The sequence below is a fragment of the Erythrolamprus reginae genome, chromosome 2, assembly GCF_031021105.1.
Source record: "Erythrolamprus reginae isolate rEryReg1 chromosome 2, rEryReg1.hap1, whole genome shotgun sequence".
In the NCBI taxonomy this organism is placed as follows: Eukaryota; Metazoa; Chordata; class Lepidosauria; order Squamata; family Dipsadidae; genus Erythrolamprus; species Erythrolamprus reginae.
Window position 1 is genome coordinate 7,395,139 of NC_091951.1, and position 24,634 is coordinate 7,419,772.

At 42.0% G+C, this 24,634-nt stretch overlaps 1 protein-coding gene across 1 annotated transcript; it reads right to left on the reverse strand.

Annotated features, from left to right (window-relative positions):
• Positions 1-472: 472 nt before the first annotated feature.
• On the reverse strand, positions 473-11,277 carry LOC139159079 (vomeronasal type-2 receptor 26-like). The gene is made up of 5 exons (XM_070736443.1): positions 11,026-11,277; positions 8,214-9,017; positions 5,125-5,337; positions 2,489-2,615; positions 473-1,383 (listed from the first exon to the last, which is right to left on the reverse strand). Exons 1-5 carry the CDS (start codon positions 11,275-11,277, stop codon positions 473-475), a joined length of 2,307 nt encoding a protein of 768 aa, XP_070592544.1.
• Positions 11,278-24,634: the final 13,357 nt, after the last annotated feature.

The window sequence follows — 24,634 nt, forward strand, 5'->3', positions numbered from 1 at the left end:
AGCCCAGGTATTTTATAAAATTTGAATATCTGTTAATTCATTTATAAAATGGGCATTTGCCCAGGCCTTATCTATTCATGACCATGATGTATCTGGAAAGGAGAAAAAGTTTTACTGCTTATTATCTGGATTGTAGTACTGCCAAATATCTCTTAAGTTAAATTCAATTTTCATTTTTTCAAATTTTGCAGTTAATAGCTTTCCCAATATTTCGAATATTTTTTTATGAAGGTCAGCAAAGAAGGCAGGTTGATTGATTGATGGAGTATATATAACCATCACAATATTTTTATTTCCATTAATAGTTTGGACAATCAATATTCTCCCGTTTCCATCATTATATAACAATTTTGTGCTTAATCTCTGCTTGATGTAGAGAGCTTTACTTTGTTTTTTTAACTGCAGATGATATTTTTAAAAAATCATTCAACTACAAGCAACGTCTACAGTTCTTTATAATGTCATAATGGTCTTATGGTTTTACATTTATTCTGGCTGTAACCTGCTGCTTTGTGTTCAGGTCTGGCCTCAGAATGATAATGTAACACTTAGGTATGAAGATGCAACCCAACAGACCAGCACCGGATGCCAAGATGGAGAAGACCTGAACAGCTACCATGTATTTCCCTATGATGCTCAGGTAGGTGGGCACAAAAGTCACCCACACACTACAGAATATCAGCATGCTGAAGGTAATCAGCTTGGCTTCATTGAAGGCCCCAGGGAGATTCCTGGCCAGGAAAGCTACCGTGAAGCAGATGACAGCCAAAATGCCCATGTAACCGAGGGTGGTGTAGAACATGACTACAGAGTCTTCATTGCATTGTAGAGTGATCACTCCAGGCTGGGAGTGGAAATCATAATCAGGGAATGAGGGAGAAACTCTAAGCCATATGACACAAATGATAATTTGGATAGAAGAAGAAGAAAGGATGATGGAGTTGGCCAAGCTCTTCCCCAACCATCTCTTTGCTTGGTTTCCTGGTTTTGTGGCCAGAAAGGCCAGCACCACTGTGATCGTTTTGGCCAAGAGTGAAGAAATGGCAACTGAAAAAATGATGCTGAAGACCATTTGTTGGAGAAGGCAGGTGACTTTCCTTGGTTGACCAATGAAGAGAAGAGGAGACAAGGAGCAAAGAAGGAGGGAGACCAGGAGGATATAGGAAAGGTCTCGGTTATTGGCTTTGACAATGGGTGTTTCTCGACATTTAATGAATATGATTAAAACAAAGCCTGTAGTTAGAAACAAAAGCAGGACACAGGAGACCAGGATGATGCCCAGAGGTTCTTTATAGGACAGAAAGGTTAGAACTTTGGGGATGCATTGGATTCTCTTCTCATTTGGATATTGATCATCTGGACACATGGTGCATTTTTCCATATCTGAGAAAAACAAAAGGATTATTTTGTTCTGTCATATTTCACATGTTCTTGAGACAGCTGATGCCATAAACCTCTATAAGATGTATTTCTCAACCCCAAAAGAAAATAAGTATTTTTGAAAAAGAAAATGGTTAGATAAGTTGGATATGACTTCTCAACTATCTGACACATGACAAGTCTTAACATACCAGATACAGACAATGCTCATCATATCAAATTTAGTTTATTTAATGTTCAATGCTTATGGCTTGAAAAATTTCTACTTTCCTACAAGAAAAAAGGCAAACTTAATTACTTTGAAGCTAATATACCCAGGTAGCCTGAAATAGTGAAGGTTATGTTAAATAAAAAGAATATTTTTTGTATTTATTCATTCTTTCATTCTTTCATTCTTTCATTCTTTCATTCATTCTTTCATTCTTTCATTCTTTCATTCTTTCATTCTTTCATTCTTTCATTCTTTCATTCTTTCATTCTTTCATTCTTTCATTCTTTCATTCTTTCATTCTTTCATTCTTTCATTCTTTCATTCTTTCATTCTTTCATTCTTTCATTCTTTCATTCTTTCATTCTTTCATTCTTTCATTCTTTCATTGGGTTTGTATGCCGCCCCTCTCCGAGGACTTGATAGAGGCGACCAAGAGACAAAATGTCAAGGTTCCAAGTAACATCCAAGATAAATCAGAGTCCAAGTCAAATTAGTCCACAAAGTTCCAGCTTATTGCTGGAGCCATCCTGGCACCTATACTGAGAAACCTGAATCTGAGTTTCCACCGAGTTGAAAGTTCACATCCCTTGTTCCCCACTCACAAACTTGTCATGTTACCCATTCAGATTGGTAAGTCTTCCTCCGCTTGCACCCAGGTGGGTGGGCATAAGATTGCCTTGAACCACTTGAAAGAATGCTTTGTGGCTGCATCTGTTCCCTCATGAAAATCCCCCCTCCCAAGCTCCCATAAACATCAGGTCTTCTATAGATAGTGTGGCAAGCTGTTAATTTATAACTAACTTCTGCTCCGGCTTGACACTTCCATTAAAATGCTGTGGATTAGTCCATTTCAACAACAACAACAAAACCCATTCCCCTTCCTCCAGCGTCACCCACCGTCCTGAGTGGAGATGGTCCCGTCCGGACAAGGAACACAGTCATAGCAGCAAACTGGCTCTCCTTCTCGAGCCCTCTTGACAAACCCAGGATGGCAATTTTCCACACATCTGGACAGAGGCAGAGACTAAGCCAAAAAAAAGGAGATTGCCAAAAAAAAGTTAGGACATTTTTCCTAATACAGATGTGTATCTCTAATCAGTAAAAAGCATGCAAGGGTTTCACTGAGATTTCCAATTCAAAAAACCTGTAAGTGATACAATTATTATTATTATTATTATTATTATTATTATTATTATTATTATTAATTAGATTTGTATGCTGCCCCTCTCTGCAGACTCGGGGTGGCTCACAGCATTGATAAAACAATATATAATAGCAAATCTAATATTAAAGTCTAAAATAACAATTTTACATTAAAAGCCTAAAATCCCCATTATATAAAAATCATACACACAAACATACAATACATAAAACTGCATAGGCAAGGGGAGATGTCTCAGTTCCCCCATGCCTGATGGCAGAGGTGGGTTTTAAGAAGTTTACGAAAGGCAAGGAGCGGGGAGGCTCGTAGGTTCTTCATGTATCTAATATTTCACATAGGAACAAATTACTTTTTGCGCTTTGTTAAGACTTTGGGGGTGACATGAGTAAATGTTTATGTATTTAGCAACAACCTATGAGTTCCTCCTGAAGGCTGGTTCAGTATGAATCCATGCGTTCTTCATTAACATTGAAGTTAAAATATCTATTTTTATTAAACAAAATTTAAACTTCAGCATTTTAAAATTTTGTACTACCATGATCTATGACCAGGTTAGTATCTTCTGACTGAGACAAACTTCAAAATTATATAAAATTCATTTATTTATTTATTTATTTATTTGTTTGTTTGTTTATTCAACTTCTATGCTGCCCAATCCCGAAGGACTCAGGGCGGCTTACAACAACAATAAAAATATAATATAAATAGATACAACGCGATAAAAAGAAGTCAAACATTATCTAAAACTAACATTATCTAAAACTTAAATGCTATAAAAAAGTTATTTAAAATGGGCACTCACAATCATACACCTGCACACCATTCATAGAGTTGGCCATCAAGAATGTAAATTTATGGCCCCCAGGCATGCCGGCAAAGCCAGGTCTTCGTGGCCTTACAAATGGTCAGCAGGATTGGAGCAATATGGAGATCAAGTGGTAGTTGCATCCATAGAGCCAGGGCAGCCACAGAGAAGACCCTCCCCCATGGTCCTGTCAACCTGCATTTCTTAGTCGATGGGACCTGGAGGAGGCCAACTCTGTGAGCTCTTATTGGTCTCTGGGAGGTATGCGGCAAGAGACGGTCCCATAGATAGTCTGGCCCTAAGCCATATAGGGCTTTATAGATAATAACCAACACCTTGAATTGTGCCCAGAGACTAATAGAAAGCCTTTGCAGCTCACGGAGTAAAGGTGTTATATGGGTGTACGGAGGTACACCCATGATAGCTCTTGCAGGTACATTCTGGACTGTTTGCAGTCTCCGGACACTTTTTAAGGGTAGCCCTTAATGATGCAGATACTCTCCTCCTTTGAAATAGTATAACCCAACCCATCCTGTCTAAGTGGTTTACAGTATCAGCATATTGCCCCCAACAATCTGGGTCCTCATTATACCCACTTCAGAATGATGGAAGCCTGAGTCAGAATCAAGCTCCTGGCTTGCCACAGTGGAGGTGAAGGGGTAAGGAGTGGGAAATAGAGATAGCTGGGGTTTTGTAGCACAAACAAAATACTTTCTCCTGGGAACCAAGGACATGTCCATAGATGGATGGAGAGAGGAGACGTTACATTGCCAGGCAACTGGACAGTACCTTGATGACTGATTGTTTGAGAAAGGGATTTTTTTTTTAGTTTTAATTAGGTGCAAATCACAGGAACATTCAGAGTCAGTTTTCACCAGCCTGTGCCAATATAATATGTCAAATAAAACAACTCTTTGAGGAACCTACCTGCCTCAGAGTTCTGTTTGCTATGGGTATATTACTTAGAACCCTGACATCACAATGTACTCCCTATTAGCGACTACTTCACCTTTAACAACAACACAAGAGCACGCAATAGACACAAACTAAATATAAATCACTCCAAACTAGATTGCAGAAAATACGATTTCAGCAATAGAGTGGTCAACGCCTGGAATTCACTACCAGACTCTGTTGTTTCCTCCCCCAATCCCAAAATCTTCAACCTTACATTATCTACAATAGACCTCTCCCCTTTTCTAAGAGGTCTGTAAGAGGAGTGCATAAGTGCACTTTGTGCCTACCGTTCCTGTCCTAATATCTTTTTATCTTTTCTATCTCTACTTTAAACTTATATTATGTTAAACATACTACAATACAATACTATATTTGTATGACAAATAAATAAATTTAAAAAACATAATATGTTTAATCATGTGAAATGAAACCCTTGAACCTATTAGGAGCAGAAGGCTTATTATACTGTTGAAACTGTTGTGAATATAGTTTTCCTCTCAACATTCAATTTTCTATGTAGATCATCCACATTGATTAATCTCAATCCACTTGAAATGAGTCTGGTCTTAAGACTGAAAAAAAAAAAAAAGCAGCTAATACTTTCCATACCTTGTTCTGTAACTTCAGCCGAGACAAAGTAGATTTGCTAATACTAAATTTCTGCCTTTTGAAACTCCCCAGTTTCTCTACATTGAAAGGATTTTTGGGGATAACGACCATGCTTAAGATGTTCAGATCAGCTGCTAGATCTCCATTTGAGTCCCAGTACAGTTTCTCCCTTGTGATATTGAAAAACACCTTCTTGTTCAGAAAGGGATGAAGCTAGAATAAAAAAAAATCAGGTCCCATGATCATAATATACAGATGAATGAATCAGACACAATGTCTTGTATGAAAATCATATCCAAGATTGTGTGTGTGTATGTGGGTGTGTCATTGGTATTTGATATTAGTATGTATCAAATAACAATAGTAAAATTATTAAAGATGTATCTCATGCCAGTTCTGGAAAGTGAAAAACCATGCATGGTGGATTGGTGATGATGGCAGTAGTAGTAGTAGTAGTAGTAGTAGTAGTAGTAGTAGTAGTAGTAGTAGTAGTAAGAGAAAAAGGAGGAGCAGCAGATGGAGGAGGAAAATGAGAAGATGAAGGAGGAGGCAGAGAAGAAGAGGGGAAAGAAGAGGAAGAACAGGAAGAAGAGGAGAAGGAGGAATTTTGAAGATGAATGTTGTACAGAAAGTACAATTCTTTTATTGGGACTGATAGGCAATGAACTAGAAAAGACCTATAGAATATTAGCTCAGTAGTGGAGGAACACTGATGAATGTGTTATGAAAAAACAAGAACCATAAACAAGAATCTTTTTGAAAGTTTGGACTTTATAGGGCCATACAGAAGATAATGTTCCTTTATGGATTTGATTATGAAAGAAAGATGTGGACAGAATAAGGAATTGGAGGAATATATATAACGGAAAAAGAATCAAATAAGCTTGTAAATATCTGTTGAAAGAAAGGTTGGATATATATATATATATATATATATATATATATATATATATATATATATATATATATATATATACACACACCGTGTTTCCCCGAAAGTAAGACAGTGTCTTACTTTCTTTTTACCCCCAAAAGCCCCACTACGTCTTACTTTCGGGGTATGTCTTACATTGGGAAAAAATTGAAAGGGTCGCGTTCCCGAAGGCATCTCCCCAGAGTCCAGAAGGGCAGCCGCGGGACAGGAGCCTCGTGAGCCCTTTTCCAAGTTCAACCTCAGGGCTCCAAGCGGCGTGCACGCATGGAGCCACAGACGCGTGTCGGGGAAGCGTGTGTCTGGAGGGGAGGAGCCGCTCTGCGCAGTTGGGCAGCCCCACCTGCCTGCCGGAAAGGAGGCGGGCGAAGGAGGGCGCAGCTCCGGACGCTCCCCTCGGAGCTGGTCGGCCTCGCTGGCCGCTTGCAGCCGAGCCTCGGCAGGACTGTGTTGCTGGGATGAGCGCCTTCGCTGCAAGCTGCCGCCCGCTCGGCTCGCTTTGGACCAGCGCCGTCCTTCGCTTTGCCAAGCCGGGGAAGAGGCGGTGGCGCCGCGGCGAGGCGAAGGGCGCGCGGGGAGCTTGGAAGCGACATCATCGGGCTCCCCCCCCCGGCAATACCCCCGTGTTTCCCCGAAAGTAAGACATATGTCTCACTTTCGGGGTACGGCTTATATTAGCCGACCCCCCTGAAACCCCCATACGTCTTACAATCAGGGGTGTCTTACTATCGGGGAAACAGGGTATATATATATATATATATATATATATATATATATATATATATATATATATATATATATATATATGGTGATTCGACACAAAAATATGTAACCCTTCCCTGGGGCAGAGCTGAAGGGATTGGATACTGTAGCCTAGAGGTTAATTCTCTGCCTTACAAGGCAAAGGTTGCAGGCTCAAGTCCCAGTGACTGTATGGCTAGCTGATGAGGCCAAATTAAGGCCGAAATAGATCTATCCTAGTCTCCCTTAATTTTCCAATTCAGAAAAAAAAAAAACATGTATAGATGGTTCATATCTGCTTCCACTTTTTTCTTTATTTCTTTATTATCTATTACTGTAGAAATCAACAAAATGTATAAACAACAAAAGCAATGTAGGATATGGGGAAAGTCTGCAGAGAGGGATGGCATACAAATCGAATAAATAAATAAATAAATAAATAAATAAACAAACCACAAGAAAAAAGATTCTGGCTAAATAATAGGAAGAAAGAGCAGCACGAGGGTGAGTCAGAGAAGTTCAATCTTCCCCTCATGTGAAAGGCAAGATACCCATCACTCAGCAAGGTTTTCTCTGGGATTCCTGCAGAGACCAGAGGGTGAGACTAAATGGCCTGAGGACAGTTGCATCGATTAATGCAAAATGACTTTAAACTTGAAGGATGCAATCACATCATCCATGCACAGCAGTTTTAACAAAATGGAGGAGTGAAGAAGGCAGAGGGGAAAGGAGGAAATAAAATGAGGGGAGGAGAGGAGTAAGAGAGGAGAAGGAAAGTGGATGGAGAGAAGGAGAGATGCAGGGAGGGGAGGGGAGGAGAAGAGAAGGGGTTGAAGGAAGAGGGGAGAAGGAAAAAGTATGGAGAGGAGGAGAGAGATGGAGGGAGTGGGGAAGAGGAGAAGGGGAGGGAGGGGAGAGGAAAAGAGGAGAAGGACTAGAGAGGAAGAAAGGAGGGGGAAGGAGTGGAGACAAAGGAGTGGGAGAAGAGGGGGAAGGAGGGAGGGGAGGGAAGGAGCAGAGAGAAAAGGAAGAAGGAAGAGAAGGAAGAAGGGAAGTGGAGAGGAGGAGGAAAAGAGGGGAGAGGGGGACCTGGAGGAGGGGAGAGCATAGCTATTGTAACAGAAAATAAAAAATTATAATGGGTTTTTATTCTCAATATTTCGCATCCTGATATATGCCTAGCAGGCAAAAACAAGCAAAACAACCTGCAGTTGTGGAAAATAGTGACGCAATGTGAAAATAGTCAACCAAATCGAGAGATGTTTAACATGCTCCTTTTCATCCCTAGAATGGGTAAAAAGAAAGAGCAGAAGGTGGTGGAAGGACAGAAGGAGGTTGAGATGGTTCCCCTCCTTCACCCTCTCCAGTCCTGCTCAGAAGGAATTAAGTTGAATGGATACTTGTCGAGACTCCATACCTGCCATGGCTGCAGTCTTGGAGCCCTCAACTTTCTTTTGCCCTTCTTCCATCTCCTCTTCAATCTGGTGAAATACGCAGCATTCAAGGCATGGGCCACAGTCTTAGCAACACTGTAGATGCGATGTTGATTTACAATCAGGACCCCATCACTAGCCTTTTGGGTTTCCAATGGTGCTTTCTCAATGCATCTTCTCCGGCTTTTGACCGAAAGGACATGCTTAGAAAAAGAACAGTTGAAAGCCTTCTCTTGATAATCACTGTCAAAATAGTAAAAATCTTCAAAGGAGTCATATTTTTTCCCTTTTTTTGTCCGGATAAAAAAGGACCAAATACTATGGATGTATTGTAAATAATATGAACCAGGATTGAATGAATTATGAATTACAAATAAGGTTGTGGTGATCCAGACTTTCCCCTCAATGGGTCCTGGCAAGTCTTCAAGTATCTGATGTACAGTGACCATTCCTTGACTGAGCCAACTAATTTCCATAAAATAAACGAAGACATTGACTTGTCTCCAGATAATGAGTGCCTCAGTATTGGATACACTATGACTAGCCATTGAGAATCTTAGTGAAACAACCACACAAATGCCATTCCTGATTAGCATAGGAGTCAAAGTCTTGACAAAATTATCTGCATTGTCTGTGTCTGAAGCCACAAGGCCAACCATGGTCCATCTGAAATAGAGCAAAATTTTAACTATTGCTGGGAATACAATTCCTTCTTTGGGGACCATCCGGTGGAAAAATGGGAAATGAGTTTTGTCAGTCAGAGTGTCTGAAACACTTTTATAAGTGATCTGGAAAAGAAAGAACGTTTTGTTTTATCTGGACAAGGATAAGAATGACAGTATAACAAAAGCAGGATAGGACCTTGGAGGTCTTCTAGTCCAATCCCCGGCTCAAGCTAGGAAACCCTGTAACTGTGATGGTGAACCTATGACACATGTGCCACCTGGGCCACCTGTGTCATTTCTATAGAGACATGAGCCGTTGCCCTAGGTCAGTTCCAGATGCTTCAGGGAGGACTGCTGGGCTCAAAATGGAGTGAGGGGGTTGCATGCACATGTGTAAAGACAGGGGCTTGTGGGGGAGTCATGCACACATGTGATTGGGGGGCAGCAAATGGGGGGCACATAGGAAGCATTGCATTATGGGTGTGGGCACCCAAGGAAAAAAAAGGTTAGCCATCATTGTCTAATTTCAGATAAATAGTTATCCAATGTCTTCTTTAAAATCTCCAGTGTTGAAACATCCACAACTTCTGGAGGCAAGTTGTTCCACTGATTAATTGTTCTGTCAGGAAATTTCACCTTAGTGCTAGATTGCTTCACTTCTTGATTACTTTCCATCCATTCCTTCTTGTCCTGCCTTCAGGTACTTTGAAGAATAGGTTGACACCCCCTCCCTTCTCTGTGGCAGCTCCTTAAATACAGTGATACCTCATCTTACGAACTTAATTGGTTTCAGGAGGAGGTTCGTAAAGTGAAACGTTCATAGTAGCAAAGTGCTGGGGGGGGTATCAGGACACCCCCCCACCGCAGCTCTTCACCTCCCACCGGGCAAGAGCGCTCGGGAGGCAGTTTTGTCGGCCACGGGCGAGGAGGATCGGGAGGCTTAAGTCTCCTGCAGCAGGTGCTGTGGTGGGGACTTTTGAGTTTTTGGCTGGGGGGGAGGTGAAGCGCTGGGGTGGTGGGTGTCAGGCCAGAGCTCCTGCCTCCCCCCCCAAGCCAAAAACCCAAATGTCTTCGCCGCAGCAGCTACTGCAGGAGGCTTCCCCGCCCCTTTCCTGTGACCGGCAGAAGAGCACTCAGGAGGCCATGGGTGAGGGGTGGGGAGGATCGGGAGGCTAAGTCTCCAGCAGTGGCTGCTGCGGTTTGGACCTTTGGATTTTTGGCTGGGGGGGAAGGTGAAGCACTGGGGTGGGGGAGAAGGTGAAGTGCTGGGGAGGGGTGGCAAGACCTCCTATCTCCCCCCCCAGCCAAAAACCCAAATGTCTTCGCCGCAGCAGCTACTGCAGGAGGCTTCCCCTCCCCTCGTCCATGGGCTGCAGAAGAGCGCTCTTGCCTGGTGGGAGGTAAAGCACTGGGGGGGTGTCAGGACACCTCTCCCACCCCAGCTCTTACCTCCCGCCAGGCAAGAGCGCTCAGGAGGCATTTCTGCCGGACACAGGCGAGGAGGATTGGGAGGCTTAAGTCTCCTGCAGCGGGTGCTGTGGTGGGGACCTTTGGGCTTTTGGCTCTGGAGGGGAGGCAGGAGGATCGGACTGACACCCCACTCCCCAGCGCTTCACCTCCCACCAGGCAAGAGCACTCAGGAGGCAGTTTTGCCAGCCTCACACGAGGGGCGGGGAGGATCAGGAGAGTTAAGCCTCTGACGGCAGCTGTGGCAGCGAGGCTTTGGTTTTTTGGCTCAGGAGGGAGGCAGGAGGGCCAGTCTGACACCCCCCCTCCAGCGCTTCACCTCCCGCCATGCAGATGGATGAGGCAGGGGGTCATCTGGACCAGGTGCTTCTGCTGGAGTCATGAGGCAGGGAATCCCGGCGGGTGGGGAAATGAATGGAAAATCCAATCGGGGGCAGTCACAAGGCAGGGGAATCCCTCTGTCAATAAGAGCACATGCACAGTAAGAGAGCCCACGAACCCGGGCTCAGGTTCGTAAGAAGGAAAGTGTTTTTAAGACAAGGCAAAGAAATCTTAAGGCCCGGGTTCGTATCTCGAAAAGTTCGTATGACGAGGGGTGCATATCACGAGGTACCACTGTATTATATATATTGCTATTATGTCACCACTACACTCTCACACAAACCTGAGGGATTTTGTAGGTGCTGAGCACAATGGATAGCTGCCTGGAGATGTCATCATCACTTCCATCAATAAGAGCCATCAGGTTGTCCTTCTTTCCACAGCTGTAGTTGGGAACATTGGCTTCTCCAGTAGACAGAATGTCCAGCAAAGCATCTGAAGATAAAATGTTGTTCACATAGTTGTCATGGATGTTGTAGCCAAGTGTGAATTTGGGCAGGAGCTGGGGATTCTTATTGATGTCTTGAATGGTCATAATGAGGGATAAACTATTTGAATAATCAGTGTTTCCTTTACTGTAAGAAAATGTGCACATCATCATCATCAACAAGTCAATATAAATTGAATTTATTCCCATTTAATTCAATAAGCCTTTTTTTGTCTTAAACCAGTACTGGTTGAAATCCAAAGGCAAATTGTACTATATGATCAGCATTTAATGTTTATGATGACTGAGAAGATGGGACGGAAATAGTCTTCCATTTGGATAATTATCACAAATATATTGCTATTAATACTAGTGTTTAGTATAATTAGCACTCATTCTTATTTGCGCAAGGATCTCTGAAATGGGAGTAGGTGGGTTTCCGTTTTTGAACTAGTATGCTAACAGACACAAATGGAGAGATACTAACTGATTAAAGGGAAATAAAATAAAGATGGAAGGAATATAGTGAAATACTGAAGAATAGATATGTCAACATCTAAAATACTTAGAAGATGCTCTTCATCGGGGTGGGTTTGTTTGTTTGTTTATTTATTTATTTATTTATTTATTTAATTATTTATTTATTTATTTATTTATTTATTTATTTATTTATTTATTTATTTATTTATTTACTTGATTTGTATGCCGCCCCTCTCCGGAGACTCGGAGCAGCTAACAGCAACAACAAAACAGCATATAATAACAATCCAATACTAAAAACAGTTAAAACCCATTATTATAAAAACCAAACATACATACAGACATACCATGCATAAAATTGTAGAGGCCTAGGGGGAAAGAGTATCTCAATTCCCCCATGCCTGGCAGCAGAGCTGGGTTTTAAGCAGCTTATGAAAGGCAAGGAGGGTGGGGGCAATTTTAATCTCTGGGGGGAGTTGGTTCTAGAGGGCCGGGGCTGCCACAGAGAAGGCTCTTCCCCTGGGTCCTGCCAAGCGACATTGTTTAGTTGATGGGAGAAGACCCACTCTGTGGGACCTAACTGGTCCCTGGGATTCGTGCAGCAGAAGGCGGTCCCTGAGATAATCTGGTCTGGTGGCATGAAGGGCTTTATAGGTCATAGCCAACACTTTGAATTGTGACCGGAAACTGATCGGTAATCAATGCAGACTGCGGAGTGTTGTTGTAACATGGGCATATTTGGGAAAGCCCATGATTGCTCTCGCAGCTGCATTCTGCACGATCTGAAGTTTCCGAACACTTTTCAAAGGTAGCCCCATGTAGAGAGCATTACAGTAGTCGAGCCTCAAGGTGATGAGGGCATGAGTGACTGTGAGCAGTGACTCCCGGTCCAAATAGGGTCGCAATTGGTGCACCAGGCCAACCTGGGCGAACACCCCCCTCGCCACAGCTTTGCATCGTGACATTTCATGAGTGTGTGTCCCCTCAATTCTGCTTCTGCACATGCTCAGTAACTATAATCAGCCTGAAACACAGCTTAGGAGCTGATCAGCTGTGCTTCCGGCAAAGGAATAAAGGTAAATATAAACTGGTGGTGGTGGTGGCCCTTTCTCAAGCAGCAGCAGAGAAAAAAACTTCCAAACAGTAAAACATTTGGGGGGGGGGATCTAAAAAAAAGATGGCGGCACCCACAGATCAGCACGAAACATATGAGATCAGTGACGCCATCATGGTGTCATCAGCAAATCACTGCCAGTTTGAGCAATCCAGCTTGAACAGGGAGGAACCCACCTCTACTCTTTACTTAGAAAAACCTCTAGTGCTAGACAATTTACTTAAGTCAGCATTGCAGTCATTGCCAAGTCTGAAGGCTACAGGAACTGAGGGAACCAAGGGGACATCCAAAGAAATGGGGTAAGCAACAGAGGAAGAATAAATCAAGAAGAATAAGAATCAAGAAGAATAAATCAAGATTCTAACCAAGGTACAACAGAAAATCTGGAGAATGATACAGCGGCAAAGTGATGAGAAAAGATCCATCTACATTCCAATAGCAAAAAAAAAGGATACTAAATAAAGTGTGCAAAATATTGTACGGTGTCTATAATTTTGCACATTAGGAAGATGAGGCTTAAAATCATCCACTGCATACCGAAGATATACACTGAAAAAGAAATGGCTTTTTATTGTGTCGATCACATCAACCAATTGCAATGTAGTAACAAAAGTGGGAATCCCGTAATATCTTTCTTGTTTTCCCGAAGAATTCAGGAAGCCACACAGAAGGTGATGAAACAAATTGGCTCCAGACTGAATATTTTTCCCCTGATTTATTCAATCCATCTCTATATTGAATCTCGATATTAAAGGAAGCTGGATTGAAAGAACATGAGTGTGGTTTTAAAGTTGGAGAGAGAAACATCAATAATCCAACTGTCAGGGTTACAAATAGCATTGAAAAATTAAATCAGAATCTGCAGCAAGTATTCCTCAAAGTTCCAATTTACTAGCAGAGCCGTGTTGGCACATCTGGGAGAAACTTGAATCTATGACAACAGAACGAACAACCAGCCCTAGAATTGGCAAGGAAGATATCAAACTGATGGAGAGCTTCTGCCTTTTAGGATCAACCACCAATATTAAAGAAATAAGCAGTCAAGCAATGCACTCCAAAGCATTTGGAAGATCAGCAATGAAATTCTTAGAAAAGATGGTGTGATGTGCATTAAGGCTTTTTGAACTTTGGTATTGGAGAAAATTCCTGTGACTATTATTATGGACAAGAGAAGAAAAAACTAACAGAAAATCAAACAAATCAACTCAGAGTTCTCACCTGATCCACAAGTAATTAAATTCCAGTTGAAGTTTATTGGATTTATATGCCGCCCCTCTCCAAGGACTCGGGTCATCTTACAACATATAAAAAAGACAATATATATATAGAAATCCAAATAATTAAAATTCAGTTGCAACTAAAAAACTAAAGAACCAATTAAAATATTGTACACACATAACCATTCAATCAACAAACACACTATACATTCATCGGCTGGGGGGGGAAATCTAATAACACCACGCTTGGCAGCATAGATGAGTCTTTAGACTCTTATGAAAGGTGAGGAGGGAGGGGTCAGTACGAATCTCCGGGAGGAGATAATTAGGTTCAAATTATCTTAGCTGGGTACATTGTGTGAAGCCCTGGGTCTCTACAAGAGGGTCTGATTCTGGTAAAAGTAGAATGAGCAATGGGTGAATGATTGGAAACCCTGAAAGATCAAGCTATGAACAGATTGTCCTAGTGAAAATCTATTGATGTGGTCTCTAAGAGTTGGCAAATCTTAATGGCACACATTGAGTCGAATGCTTGAAACAGAACAACCCTGTAAACAAGAGCATAGATTTGTGATCCAGAAAAGCAATGATAAATGCACAATCCTCCTCTTCTATTTATGTAAGGATAAATAGTAAGGATGTTGGAGATATTAACAAGGTCCCTCAGGCAGAGAATGAGGGGATGTTCAAAGGGGAAGTTGTCGTAAATGTCACCAAACCATCAAGTGCAGTTAGTAGAAATAAAAAGAGGACACATTTTCTTGTGGGTGATTCGACTGTTAGAGGTGTTGATTTGGGACAGAGCAAGGATGTGGTGAAGGTGCTGAGGTGTCTCCCAGGGGCCACTGCCAGCAGGGACAGGAGGCGGATTACAAACATTGTCAAGGCTGTGAGTAAAGGTAATAACGTTGATGTGGTGCTGCATCTTGGCACAAATGATTTGTCCCAGAGAAATGTTAATGTAGTAAAAAGAGATTTTCAATGTCTAAGTGTGGAGCTGGGTAAAATAACTGATTCAGTGACTTTCTCAGAGGTGTTACCGGTTTGTGGCCAAGAGGATAAAACAACGTGTATCAGAGAGTTTAATGTGTGGTTAAGGCAGTGGTGTAAAGCTGAAGGTTTTGGCTATGTAAGTCATGATGTCAGTAGGTGGTCTAATAGAGAGTTGTTTAAGAGGGATGGTTTGCATCCATCATACAGAGGTACCCAGGTACTCGGTGAGGAATTCAGAACTTTTTTGGTCAGGCATTTAAACTAGGTAAAGGGCATAGAGATGTAACTGATGTGGGTGATTTCTGTCCCCGACCAATGAGGATAAATCAGTTTCTGGAAGCTTATGAAAAGGGAGCTGTAAATAAAATAGATGTAATTGTTGATGATAAGGGGCAAACTAATAATGAAAATAATGTTCTTCGGGTAATGTGCACAAATGCTCGAAGCTTGAGCAACAAGCTCTGTGAGTTAATGGCCATAATATCGAGAGATAATTTGGACCTGGTTGCCATAACTGAGACATGGTTTAAGGATTCTAATGAATGAGAAATATCCATACCAGGATATACACTGTATAGGAAGGATAGAATAGAGAGAAGGGGAAGTGGAGTAGCCATTTATATTAAAGAAAGTCTAAAAACAACACTAATTCAAAATACATGTAAAGATCTAGAGACTCTCTGGATTTGCATGCAAAATAAAGAAGGTTCTGTCATTAGAATTGGGGTGATCTATAGGCCTCCAGGGCAATCCGAGAAATATGACAACAAGATGGTGGATGAAATTACCCAAATGGCAGCAAAGGGAGATATTGTGGTTATGGGTGATTTCAACATGCCTGATGTTGACTGGAATATCCCCAGTGCCCTTACATGCAAAAGTAAGAATATAGTAGAGGCCTTTACAGGAGCAGCTCTGGCACAGCTGGTTAAGACACCAACTAGAGGGGAGAATATTCTAGATTTAGTTTTTACGAATGGGAATTGGGTTTCAGAGGTCAAGGTGGGAGAAAATTTAGGTTGCAGTGACCATCTATGTTTGTGGTTTGATGTAAAAACTCATTGTGAGCAATCCTATAATGCAACCAAAGTATTGGATTTCAGAAAAACAAATTTTAATGCAATGGGGGAATATTTAGATAATGAATTAAAGGTGAGGGATAAAATGGCAGGAGCGAGCACCCAGTGGACTGTTTTAAAAAGGCCATCTTAAAAGCCACTGGACTGTATGTAAGACAAATAACTAAAGGTAAAAGGAAGAAGAAACCGCTATGGTTTAGCAATGATGTAAGGGCTATAGTCAATGAAAAAAAGGCTGCCTATAGGAGGTATAAAGAGTCTGGAAGTATAGCTGATAGGGAGGTGTATAAAATGAGACAGAAGAAGGCGAAACAGATAATATATGCTGCTAAAGCCTCAAAAGAGGAAGAAATTGCCAAATCTGTAAAGAAGGGGGATAAAACCTTCTTCAGATATATTAGTGATAAGAAGAAGAAAAACTACGGCATCACGAAGCTTAGTACCGGGAATAATACATGCATTAATGGGAATAAGGAGATCGCTGACCATTTCAATAGCTACTTCTGTTCAGTTTTCTCAAAAGACACCTTACAAAATAATACATTAATGCTTCCAGCTGTACGGATTCAGCTCCAGTGATCTTAGAAGCTGATGTCTTAGAAGAACTTGAACGATTAAAGATAAATAAGGCAATGGGTCCAGATGGCATCCACCCCAGAGTTCTTAAAGAACTCAGATCTGTCATTACTACCCCCCTGACTGATTTGTTTAACCAATCCTTGTTAACAGTAGTTCCTGAGGATTGGAGAATGGCCAGTGTTGTGCCTATCCACAAGAAGGGCAGTAGAGAAGAAGCTGGTAACTACAGGCCAGTTAGCTTGACATCAGTTGTAGTTAAAATGATGGAGACTCTACTCAAAAAGAGGATAAATCAGCACCTAAAAAACAATAACTTATTGGACCCAAATCAGCATGGCTTTACTGAAGGCAAATCATGTCAGACTAATCTCATTGATTTCTTTGACTATGTCACAAAGGTGTTGGATGAAGGTGGTGCCGTGAATATTGCCTACCTGGACTTCAGCAAAGCCTTTGATACAGTTCCACATAAAGAGCTGATAGATAAATTAGTGAAGATTGGACTTAATCCCTGGATAGTTCAATGGATTTACAGCTGGCTGAAGCGTAGACATCAGAGAGTTATTGTGAATGGCGAGTATTCTGAGCAGAGTCAGGTTACAAGTGGTGTGCCACAAGGGTCTGTTCTGGGTCCTATTCTTTTTAATATGTTTGTGGGTGACATAGGGGAAGGTTTGCCTATTTGCCGATGACTCTAAAGTGTGCAATAGGGTTGATATTCCTGGAGGTGTCTGTAATATGGTAAATGATTTAGCTTTACTAGATAAATGGACAAAGTAATGGAAACTGCAGTTTAATGGTTCCAAATGTAAAATAATGCACTTGGGGAAAAGGAATCCTCAATCTGAGTATTGTATTGGCAGTTCTGTGTTAGCAAATACTTCAAAAGAAAAGGATTTAGGAGTAGTGATTTCTGACAGTCTCAAAATGGGTGAATAGTGCAGTCAGGCGGTAGGGAAAGCAAGTAGGATGCTTGGCTGCATAGCTAGAGGTATAACAAGCAGAAAGAGGGAGATTATGATCCCGCTATATAGAATGCTGGTGAGACCACATTTCGAATACTGTGTTCAGTTCTGGAGACCTCACATACAAAAAGATATTGACAAAATTGAACGGGTCCAAAGACGGGCTACAAGAATGGTGGAAGGTCTTAAGAATAAAACATATCAGGAAAGACTTAATGAACTCAATCTGTATAGTCTGGAGGACAGAAGGAAAAGGGGGGACATGATCGAAACATTTAAATATATTAAAGGGTTAAATAAGATCCAGGAGGGAAGTGTTTTTAATAGGAAAGTGAACACAAGAACAAGGGGACACAATCTGAAGTTAGTTGGGGGAAAGATCAAAAGCAACATGAGAAAATATTATTTTACTGAAAGAGTAGTAGATCCTTGGAACAAACTTCCAGCAGACGTGGTAGATAAATCCACAGTAACTGAATTTAAACATGCCTGGGATAAACATATATCCATTGTAAGATAAAATACAGGAAATAGTATAAGGGCAGACTAGATGGACCATGAGGTCTTTTTCTGCCATCAGACTTCTATGTTTCTATGTTTCTAAGGAACAGGCATTTAATATCAAGAAGTTATTTTAACAGTACAGAATTGGGCTGGACATAGGTGATAAGAAAGGAAGGAAGGAAGGAAGGAAGGAAGGAAGGAAGGAAGGAAGGAAGGAAGGAAGGAAGGAAGATTTATAAAATTCCTGGTCTAAAAGTCATCCTTCTGACCCAACTAAGAAAGTGCTGAGAAAAGTTGATTTCCTTCTGCTAAGTGAGTGCATAATTGATAGAATGAGCACTGCTGGAGGAGAGGGAAGATCATCTAAGCTTAGACTTCTTGAGTTCCTTTCTCACCTTCCTTCAGGCCTTCAGGATAAAAGAGCCAAGAAATTGCACCATTCCTGAGTCCTGAATTAGGGGAATCAAAATAAATGAAGAAGTGCTTTGAAATTAAAATGGAGAAATGTGTGGGCATCACAGGCTGAATTACTTACGCACTATGTTGAACAACTGGCCTCTCACTGAAATGGAATGGAATTGAATACAGAGCGTGTGTTGCAGTGAAAATCGCACTAATCATGTAGTCTCCTGAACTGTAATGATTCCATGGCTTCACCCCTCTCTGCTGCTCCAAAGTCAGAGAACATTTGGTCTTCATCTTCTCAGGATTTGCCTGAGGCAGCAGCAACAGCAGCAGCAGCAGAAGAAGCAGGAGATCCATTTCTCCCTAAGCTGAATAAGTCATCTCCCTGTAGCCAAAGGACAAGAAGTTTGTCTGAATTCAAGAAGATTTCAAAGGATTCTCTCAAAAGAGATTTTTTACTGATGCCTACGGAGCCCAATAGGTTTTCACAGTAAATTGGAGGGGAAAACGTATGTTCAACAACGTAGTCCCTGTTTGCCCTAAAATATAAGCAAACCCTTCAGTCTGGACAACAGCATTTATCTTTTTTTCTGATGCTAGATCCCTTCGACATTGCTTCAGTCTGTTTACATCAAAGGCAATTCCTGGAGAAGCAGAAGAAGCGGTCTCAAAGATGAAGATGATGATAATTACACTGAGAAGCCACATGTCCTCTCAGAGGGCCTAAATCTCTACTGGGATTTCTTAGTCAAAGATATAGCTGTGCTTGTTAAAATGCCAGAAACAACTGCAGGGACAGAGTATGCAGCAAGTGTGGTCCTACCTCTTGGGAATGTCCAGGAAGCGATGCTAGAAAATAGGAAGTGATTTGACCTCTGATGTTCTTCAGGATGATAACTTGTCTCCTGTGCATTTCAACATCCATGGAGACTTTCAGCATCCATGGGGAGGGTCACACAGGCCCATTTAAGTTTGATCAATTTCTTTTTCTCCCAACCTTCTCATTCCCATAAGATTGAACTCTGCCTAATATTAAAATTATGGGTTTTTAAAGGACTTTTTTCACCCTTTTTTCACCCATGGGTTTTTAAAGGACTTTTTTCTTTTATTCAACCTATAGTTTAACTTATTTTTAGCAATTCTTGTAACAGAATTGAAATTAATATCTCCTTTTTCATCTAGTCTCAAAATAGCAATTTCTCCGAAACTGTTCAACAAGGGATAGAACTGTATCAGTTGGCAAATAGGGGAAAGATATAAAATGGGCTGGAATAGAGTTTTTTTCCTTTTGTATATTTTACTTCAGTACTTATGTAATCTATTCAGAACCCTTCCTTCCTTTTTTCTTTTAGTTTCTTTTCTTTCTTATTTTGTTCTCTCTTTTTCTCTTTCCTTCCTTCTTTCTTTCTTTCTCTTCCTTCCTTCCTTCATTTCTTTCTTTCTTTCCTTTTTCTTTCTTTCTTTCTCTTCCTTCCTTTCTTTCTTTCTTTCTCTTTCTTTCTTTCTTTCTTTATTTCTCTTCCTTCCTTTCTTTCTCTTCCTTCCTTCCTTTTTCTTTCTTTCTTCCTTCCTTCCTTCCTTCCTTCCTTTCTTTCTTTCTTTCTTTCTCCTTTTCTTCTGTAAATACACCTGACAACATCATGATAAATTCAGCCTACATTATTAAAACAGTTGAGATCAATTTTAAAGGGCCAACTCCACTTCAAATGAGCTGTGGTGGTACAGGGGTTAGAGTGCAGCACTGCAGGCTACTTCTGCTGATCACTGGCTGCCAGGCTACCAGGCTTAAGGTTGACTTGGCCTTCCATCTTCCTGAGATTGGTAAAATGAGGACGCAGATTGTTGGGGACAATATGATGACTCTGTAAACCACTTAGGAGAGGGCTGTGGGAAGGGATGGGCAGCAGGCAGGATGGAGTGGAATGGAGTTCCACCGGCGGAAATGAAGATGTGTGCACAGCTCCAGCTGATCGGCATCTGTCACTTCCTGGATTACTACTCTAGGCTCAGCTCTCCTTTTTTCCCCTGCTGCTACTGCTTCCCATGCATTCCTTGCTTTTTTCCTCTTTCCTCCTTCCTGGCCTTAGACGAGCTTCCATCTCTCCTGCCCGGTTCCCCTCGGGCCTCATGTGGCCACCTCCCACCTGAGGTGCAAGCAGAAGGCATGGATGGAAGAGGCGCTGACCGCATTTATGCTTGTGGCAGCACCCATTCGTCTAGCTACCCAGCCTGAGACAGGGGGGCAATCCAGGAAGGAGAACGCGGGAAACACGAAGCAAATTGTCACCCCAATGAGTGACACTGGTAAGGTTGTAAGTCGAGGACTTAATTGTTCACTTGAATGATGATTGTTCAAGCCACTCCCATCTGGTCACATGGCCAGCAAGGCACTCCTACCCAGTCACATGATCATTAAGCCACACCCACAAAATAAGCTACACCCACAGTGCGGTAGTAAAAAATTTGGCTGCCCTTTACTGGCTGTGGGGTAGGGTTGTGAACATTCAACTGGGTTTCCCCAGATGTGCCAACATGACATCTCTAATAAATTGGAACTTTGAGGAACTTCTAGCCTCAGAATTTCTAATGCATCATTGATTCTAATGTATCCTTGATATCCCCCCCCCCCCAATGTTAAGAGTACAGTCTTTTGTACTATTCATTTCTAGGAGATCTTCATATTTTAATTCTAAATTGGAGCTGATTTTTTGTGCCTGAAATGAAATTTCATTTCCCATCTCTTTCAGAGATATCAATTTTCGGATAAATGAAAACTAAGTGGCATGGAATTGAGAGTCTTCTGCAGAAAACCTTGACACATGGTCAAGAGCTGCCCTTCTTACCCTCCCAGAAGAGGAAATCAACATCCTGGATAGAACATTTCTTCTAATCACTGCCAAGACAGCAAGACTTAGGGCCAGGGAAATGACAAATGCCACTCCTGCATTAACTAAAAGCAGGGAGGGGAGGCAGCTCCCAAGCAATAATGAAGCCCAATTGAAACACATCTAATTGCATTATTAAAATCTGATTCTATCATAACCCTGTGTGGATGGTCAAGAAACAACCCTTCCTATTTATAGAGCTTCATGGGCAACAGCAACTTTATATATCTTGCCATAGTTCAAAAGCTCAAGATCCCTATCATCCCTTACTTTCCTTTGCAAGTAAAAACTTTCACAGTCCAAGTCTTTAAAGCAGTTCCAGTCTCTCGTGCCATAGAGCCATTGCAATTAACCATAGACCAGCATTACAAAAGGTTAACCCATTTTGTGACCAGCCACATTGATCTCTGGCTTGCATTGAGAAATATTTGGTTGAAATGTCACCACTCCATTATTAGGAGGAAGATATGGCCAATTTTGTAGGGACGTGGTGTCTCAGAGGCTAAGACGTTGAGCTTGTCAATCAGAAAGGTTGGCAGTTTAGTGGTTCGAATCCCTAATGCCACATAATGGAGTGAGCTCCCATTACTTGTCCCAGCTTCTGCCAATCTAGCAGTTCAAAGGCATGAAAAAAAATGCAAATTGAAAAATAGGGACCACGTTTGGTGGGAAGATAACAACGTTCCATGTGCTTTTGGCATTTAGTCATGCTGGATACATGACCATGGATACATCTTGGGACAGCGTTGTCTCTTTGGTTTGGAATGGAGGTGAGCACTGCCTCCAAGAGCTGGGAGCAACTAGCAGATATGTGCAAGGGGCCGCACACCTTAGAGGGTACATTGACTGCATGTCTTGATGATAGCTGGAGAAAAATAGTGAAAAATCACAAATATATCCTTGAGGGAAATTCATGTAGGGGTCTTGTTCTTCCTGTCAGGACATATCCATTCTTGTCCACAATCTGGCTGAGTCCCTGGTGTCTGCCTGGAATAAGGCATCATTGGGGGCTTCAAACCAGATTGCACCTTTGTGAGCCCTCCGAGGCGATTGATCCAGGAGGGCCCCTTGGTTCATCGAGGACCTCCTGGAGAAAAGACATCTAGAGCAATTCTGGAGAGGCAGTAAATTTGAATCTGAACAGTGTTAAGAGTCTTCGGAGAGGGGCGGCATATAAATCCAATAAATAAGTAAGTAAGTAAGTAAGTAAGTAAGTAAGTAAGTAAGTAAGTAAGTAAGTAAGTAAGTAAATAAGAGCCTGTGCTAGGACTTATCTAGTGGTGATAGGGGAGGCAAAATGTTTGCATTTTTCCACACTTACTGTATCCATGGATTCTCACCCAGCTGCCCTTTTTAGTGTGACTCACTCTCATCTCAATGAGACAAGAGTTTCACTCTACTTACAGGGTAGAGCCGAGGAATTTGTTCAGTTTCTGAGTGGATTTGGACTCCAATTGGGCAGTGTCAACTGAGATGACTGGAGCAAGTCTTAGTCCTGTTGTGTGGTATGAGTTTCATCCTGTGATCCCTGATGTAGTGGACAAGGCTGTGGGAGCGATGAGAGCCTCCACCTGTTTATTGGAAATGTGCCCCACCAGGCTGGTTTTCACAGGGAGGTGACATGAGGCTGGCTCCATGTGTTAGTTAACGTCTCCTTGAGTGTGGGGTCCTTTCCACAACTGCTAAAGAAAGCAGTTTTGAGGCCTCTCCTCAAGAAGCCTCCCTGTCATTCAGTCTCCAACCTGCCCTTTGTAGGTATTGTGGAGAAAGTGGTGGTGGTCCAACTGCTGTGGTCATACAAACATAGAAACATAGAAGATTGACGGCAGTAAAGACCTCATGGTCCATCTAGTCTGCCCTTATACTATTTCCTGTATTTTATCTTAGGATGGATCTATGTTTATCCCAGGCATGCTTAAATTCAGTTACTGTGGATTTACCAACCATGTCTGCTGGAAGTTTGTTCCAAGGACCTACTACTCTTTCAGCAAAATAACATTTTCTCATGTTGCTTTTGATCTTTCCCCAAAAAGAAGTTGTGAATGCTCCAATACTGGAAGTTTTTAAGAAGATGTTGGATAACCATTTCTCTAAAGTGGTGTATGGTTTCCTGCCTAAGCAAGGAGGTTGCACTAGAAGAGCTCCAAGGACTCGTTCAACCCTGTTGCTGTTGCTGTTGCTATTGCTGTTGTTGTTATAATGTGTGAAACTTGGAAAAATATTCTCAGATGAATGGTCAGCTGATGAACCCATAATTATTGTGGGATACCAGAATCAGGAAGATGGCTGACTGTTCCATAGTGTGTGGTCTGATAGAGAAAAATAAAATTGTGTGAAAACATCAATTCCATGTTGGAGAAAAAATACGTCTCTACTTTATGCCTGTAGACACACCAAAGTCAACTGGGAGGTCACTCTGAATCTGAGATGGTTCTTGTTTGATCCAGTAGAGCTTAGGAAGGAAACCCTACACCACTTCAGACAAATGGTTATCCAAAAACCTATCCGACTATCCAAGATCATCCAACCATTTCTGATTCAGAAACATAAAATTCGAATAGAATCTATGGTTCTATCTGCCTTTTCTTTTGATAAATTATACGCTAGTCAACTCCCAGTTTTGTTTGCAGCACTGGATGCCAAGATGGAGAAGACCTGAACAACTACCATGTATTTTTGTTTTGCTGTTTTTAATTTCCATACTACTTCCTCATGTGTTGTCAGGTAAATTTTGTGCCTAATTATATTCACATCACCTAATATTTTATTATCGTTTGGATTTTCTTGTAAGGTTTTGCAACTCTGCTATTAAAGCATCTAGCTTATTTTTATAGTAGTAGTAGTAGTAGTAGTAGTAGTACCCTGTTTCCCCGATAGTAAGACACCCCCGATTGTAAGACGTATCGGGGGTTTCAGGGGGGTCGGCTAATATAAGCCGTACCCCGAAAGTAAGACATACAGTATGTCTTACTTTCGGGGAAACACGGGGGTATTGCCGGGGGGGAGCCCGATGACGTCGCTTCCAAGCTCCCCGCACGCCCCTCGCCTTCGCCTCGCCGCGGCGCCACCGCCTCTTCTCCGGCTTGGCAAAGCGAAGGACGGCGCTGGTCCGAAGCGAGCTGAGCGGGCGGCGGCTTGCAGCGAAGGCGCTCGTCCCAGCAACCGAGTCCTGCCGAGGCTCGGCTGCAAGCGGCCAGCGAGGCCCACCAGCTCCGAGGCGAGCGGCCGGAGCTGTGCCCTCCTT

Excerpts from the sequence above, each read along its gene's own strand:
- LOC139159079 (XM_070736443.1), bottom strand. The coding sequence starts at position 11,277 with ATGACCATTCAAGACATCAATAAGAATCCCCAGCTCCTGCCCAAATTC. Across the intron at positions 5,338-8,213 it reads CAAGACTGCAGCCATGGCAG|CTTCATCCCTTTCTGAACAA; the intron begins GTATGGAGTCTC and ends TTTTTATTCTAG. Across the intron at positions 2,616-5,124 it reads GGCTGAAGTTACAGAACAAG|TCTCTGCCTCTGTCCAGATG; the intron begins GTATGGAAAGTA and ends TTTTTGGCTTAG.